This window comes from Macaca fascicularis, chromosome 9 (assembly GCF_037993035.2).
Source record: "Macaca fascicularis isolate 582-1 chromosome 9, T2T-MFA8v1.1".
Classification (NCBI taxonomy): domain Eukaryota; kingdom Metazoa; phylum Chordata; class Mammalia; order Primates; family Cercopithecidae; genus Macaca; species Macaca fascicularis.
Genome location: NC_088383.1, coordinates 109,545,124 through 109,550,000, shown reverse-complemented (window position 1 = coordinate 109,550,000; position 4,877 = coordinate 109,545,124). Strand labels below are relative to the sequence as shown.

General features: G+C 39.5%; 1 protein-coding gene across 1 annotated transcript in view; it reads left to right on the top strand.

Moving 5' to 3' along the window:
- LOC102123876 (large ribosomal subunit protein eL8) overlaps positions 1-611 on the top strand; it is an 898-nt gene extending 287 nt beyond the window's left edge. The window contains exon 1 of the mRNA XM_045361385.2: positions 1-611. This exon is cut by the window's left edge and continues 287 nt beyond it. Coding sequence (XP_045217320.2) covers positions 1-537 — 537 coding nt within the window. The 3' untranslated portion in view covers positions 538-611.
- Positions 612-4,877: the final 4,266 nt, after the last annotated feature.

The following is a 4,877-nucleotide window of genomic DNA, read 5'->3' as shown; positions in this document are numbered from 1 at the left end:
CGCCAAACAGCTACTCAGCTGCTTAAGCTGGCCCACAAGTACAGACCAGAGACAAAACAAGAGAAGAAGCAGAGGCTGTTGGCCCGGGCCAAGAAGAAAGCTGCTGGCAAAGGGGATGTCCCCACTAAAAGACCACCTGTCCTTCGAGCAGGAGTTAACACCGTCACCACCTTGGTGGAGAACAAGAAGGCTCAGCTGGTGGTGATCGCACATGACATGGATCCCATCGAGCTGGTTGTCTTCTTGCCTGCCCTGTGTCGTAAAATGGGGGTCCCTTACTGCATTATCAAGGGGAAGGCCAGACTGGGCCGTCTAGTCCACAGGAAGACCTGCACCACTGTCGCCTTCACACAGGTGAACTCGGAAGACAAAGGCACTTTGGCTAAGCTGGTGGAAGCTATCAGGACCAATTACAACGACAGATACGATGAGATCCGCCGTCACTGGGGCGGCAATGTCCTGGGTCCCAAGTCTGTGGCTCGTATCGCCAAGCTCGAAAAGGCAAAGGCTAAAGAACTTGCCACTAAGCTGGGTTAAATGTACACTGTTGAGTTTTCTGTACATAAAAATAATTAAAATTCAAATTTTCCTTCAAAAAAAAAAAAAGAAAATTGTGTACATGTTTTGTGAGGACATCATTATAAACATCTAGGAGTATACTTGCTGGATCCTATGATAAGTGTATGTTTAATTTTTTTTTATGAAACTGCCAAACTATTTTCCAAAGTGCCTATACCATTTGACATCCCCACCAGCAATGTGTCAGTGACCATCTTGCGTTCTCGCCAGCATTTGGGATTGTCACTCAAATTTTTTTTCTGTTTTTAAGAGATGGGGGTCTTGCTATATTGTTCAGGCTGGAGAAGTGGCTATTCACAGGTACACAGGTGTGTATGATATCTCACTGGGTTGTTTTTTTTATTAACTATCCTAATGGCTAATGTTACTGAACACCTTTTCATGTGATTATTTGCCATATGTGTATATCCTCTTCAGAGAAATGTCTCTTCATGTCTTTTGCCCATCCTCTAGTTGGATTATTGGTTTTTGTTTTACTGTTGAGTTTTAAATGGTCATTTTAAATTTATTTATTTATTTATTTATTTATTTATCTATTTATTTTTTGAGAGGGGGTCTCACTCTGTTGCCCAGGCTGGAGTGCAGTGGGCGTGATCATGGTTCACTGCAACCTCCACCTCGCAGGCTCAAGTGATCCTCCCACCTCAGCCTCCCAAGTAGCTGGAACTATAGGTATGCACCACCAGGCCTGGCTAATTTTTAAAACTTTTTGTAGAGATGAGGTCTCACTATATTTCCCAGGCTGGTCTCAGGCAATTCACCCACCTCAGCCTACCAATGTGTTGGGATTACAGGTATGAGCCACTGTGCCTGGTCTAAATATTCTTTATATATTCTAGATATTAGTCCTTTGTTGGACATGTGATTTGCTAATATTTTATCTCAGTCTCTAGTTTGTCTTTTTATCCTCTTAACAGAGTCTTTCACAGAGCTAAAATATTAAAATTGATAAAGTCCAATTTATCAATTTTTCCTTATATGGATCATGCTTTTATTTTTTTTTTAATTTTAATATCTTCATGACATTCTCTTTGTTTTTTTTTGTTTGTTTGTTTTTTAGAGATAGGGTCTCACAGTGTTGACAAGGATGGTCTCAAACTCCTGACCTCAAGCAATCCTCCCATCTCAGTTTCCCTAAGCACTAGAATTACAGGCATGAACCACCATGCCCAATTTCTGGCTCATACTTGTGGTATCAGGTCTAAGATTTCTTCGCCTAGTCCTAGATCCTGATGATTTTTGCCTATGTTCTTTACTAAATGTTTTATAATTTTATATTTTACATTTGTGCATCTGAGTCTGTGATTCCATTTTTTTGTTGTTGTTTGGTTTTTGTTTATTTGTTGGTTTTGAGATGGAGTTTTGCTGTCACCAGGCTGGAGTACAGTGGTGCAGTCTCGGCTCACTGCAACCTCCAACTCCCTGGTTCAAGCAGTTCTCCTGCCTCAGCCTCCTGAGTAGCTGGGATTACAGGCACACGCTACCATGCCCAGCTAATTTTTGTATTTTTAGTAGAGACTTGGTTTCACCATGTTGGCCAGAATGGTGTTGATCTCCTGACCTCGTGATCCGCCCGCCTTGGCCTCCCAAAGTTCTGAGATTACAGGTGTGAGCCACCAAAGTTCTGAGATTACAGGCGTGAGCCACCGTGCCTGGCCTGTGATTCATTTTGAGTTAAACTGTGAATAAGGTGTGAGACCTTAGGTTGAAGTTGTTTTCCTTTTTTGGTGGGGGTGGGGGCTGAGGCAGGGGCAGGGGGTAGCTATAGATATCCACTTGCTCCAGCACCATTTGTTGAAAAGACCATCTTTCTTCCATTGAGTTATTTTTGCACTTTTGCCAAAAATCAGCTGGGCATATTTGTGTGGCTGTATTTCTGGATTCTCTATTCCGTTTCATTAATCTATGTGTATATACCTCTACCAATCTCTTGGTTACTATAGCTTTGTTCTTCTTTTTCAAAACTGTTTTTAGCTATTTTAGCTCCTTTGCCTTTAACAGATAAATTTTAGGATAATCTTATCTATATTTGCAAAACATCTTGCTTTGATTTTCATAGGAATTTTGTTAGACCTGTATATCAACTTGGGAAGAATCAACATCTTTATTGTATTGAGTCTTCCTTTTTTTTTTTTTTTTTTTTTTTTGAGGCAGCGTCTCACTCTGTCACCCAGGCTGGTGTGCAGTGACATGATCATCACAGCTCACTGCAGCCTGGAACTCTTGGGCTCCGATGATCTTTCCACTTCAGCCTCCTGAGTAGCTATGACTGCAGGTGTGCATCACCATGCCTGGCTAATTTCTTTTGTATTTTTTTGTAGAGATGGAGTTTTGCCATGTTGCCCAAGCTAGTCTCGAACTCCTGAACTAAAGCGATCCACCTACCTCAGATTCCCAAAGTGATGGGATTACAGGGGTGAGTCTTCCCATCTGTAAATATGCTATGTCTCTTCATTTATTTATTAGATCTTCTTTTATTTATTTCATCAGCATTTTGCAGTTTTCAGTATACAAATTCTGCATGTTTTGTTATATTTACACCTGAGTATTTTATTTTTGAGTGATTGTAAATAGTGTTTGATTTTTAATTTCAGTGTCCATGTGTTCATTGCTAGTATGCAGAAATACAATTGATTTTTTGTATATTTATCTTGTATTCTTCAAACTTGCTGAACTCATTTTTTAGTTCTAGAACTTTTTTTGTAGATTCCTTTGGATTTTCTAAGTAGAAAAGAATGTCTTCTTTTCTGATGTGTATGCTTTTTTTTTTTTTTTTTCTCAAAGACTCTTGCCAGGCTGGAGTTCAGTGACATGTTCTCAGCTCACTGCAACATCCACCTCCCAAGTTCAAGCAATTCTCGTGCCTCAGTCTCCCGAGTAGCTGGGACTACAGGCATTTGCCATTACGCCCGGCTAATTTTTGTACTTTTGGTAGAGACAGGGTTTTGCCATGTTGGCCAGGTTGGTCTTGAATTCCTGGCCTCAAGTGATCTACTCGCCTTGGCCTCCCCAAGTACTGGGATTACAGCCACTGTGCCTGGCCTGATCTGTTTGCTTTTTATTTCCTTTTCTTGTATTATGGCACTGGCTTAGATGTTCCAATTCGATTTTGTCAAATGCTTTTTCTGCATCAACTGATATGATTATGTGTTCTTCTTCTTTAGTCTGTTAATAGGGTAGAGTACATTAGTTGATTTTTGAATATTGGATCAGCCTTTCGTCCTTGGAATAAACTCCAACTACTCATGGTATCTAATTTTTATTATATATTGCTGGATTCTATTTGCTAGTATTTTCTTGAGTGTTTCTACATTTATTTTCATGAAGAATATTGGTCTGTAATTTTCTTTTTTTTCTTTTTTCCATACCATCTTTGTCTGATGGTATTTGGGTAATATTAGTTTTGTAAAATTAATTGGAAAGTGTTCCCTCCTCTTCTGTTTTCTGGAAGAGATTGCACAACGTTGTTGTTCCTTCTTCTTTAAACATTTGTTAGAATTCTCCAGTAAAACCATATAGGCCTAGAGATTTCCTTTTTGGGGAGTTTTTAAATTATGAATTCAATTCCTTAATAGAAGGCTATTCAAATTATCTATTTCCTATGGGGAGAGTTGGGGTAGTTTGTATTTTTAAAGAAATTTGTCCAGTTCATCTAAATTGCCAATATTTATATGTGTAGTTTTTCATAGTATTCCATTATCCATTTGATGCCTGCAGCGTCTGTAGTGATATCTCTTGTTTTATTCTCGATATTGGTAATTTGTGTCTTCATTCTTTATTTCTTTGTCAGTCTTGCTAGAGGATTATTAGTATTATTGATCTTTCAAAGAACTAGCTCTTTGTTTCACTGCTTTTCTCTATTATTTTTATATTTCCAATTTCATTGACTTTTGCTCTTGTCTTTATTGTTTCCTTCCTCTGCTTGCTTTGGATTTCCTTTGTTCTTCTTTTTCTAGATTCATGAAGTAGAAGCTTAGATTGTTGATTTGAAATTTTCTTATTTTCTTTTCTTTTTTTTTCCGTTTTTTTTTTTTTTTTTTTTTTTTTGAGGCAGAGTCTCGCTCTGTTGCCCAGGCTGGAGTGCAGTGGCACTATCTCAGCTCACTGCAAGCTCCGCCTCCCAGGTTCACACCATTCTCCTGCCTCAGCCTCCCGAGTAGCTGGGACTACAGTCACCCGCCACCACGCCCGGCTAATTTTTTGTATTTTTAGTAGAGACAGGGTTTCACCACGTTAGCCAGGATGGTCTCGATCTCCTGACCACGTGATCCTCCTGCCTTGGCCTCCCAAAGTGCTGG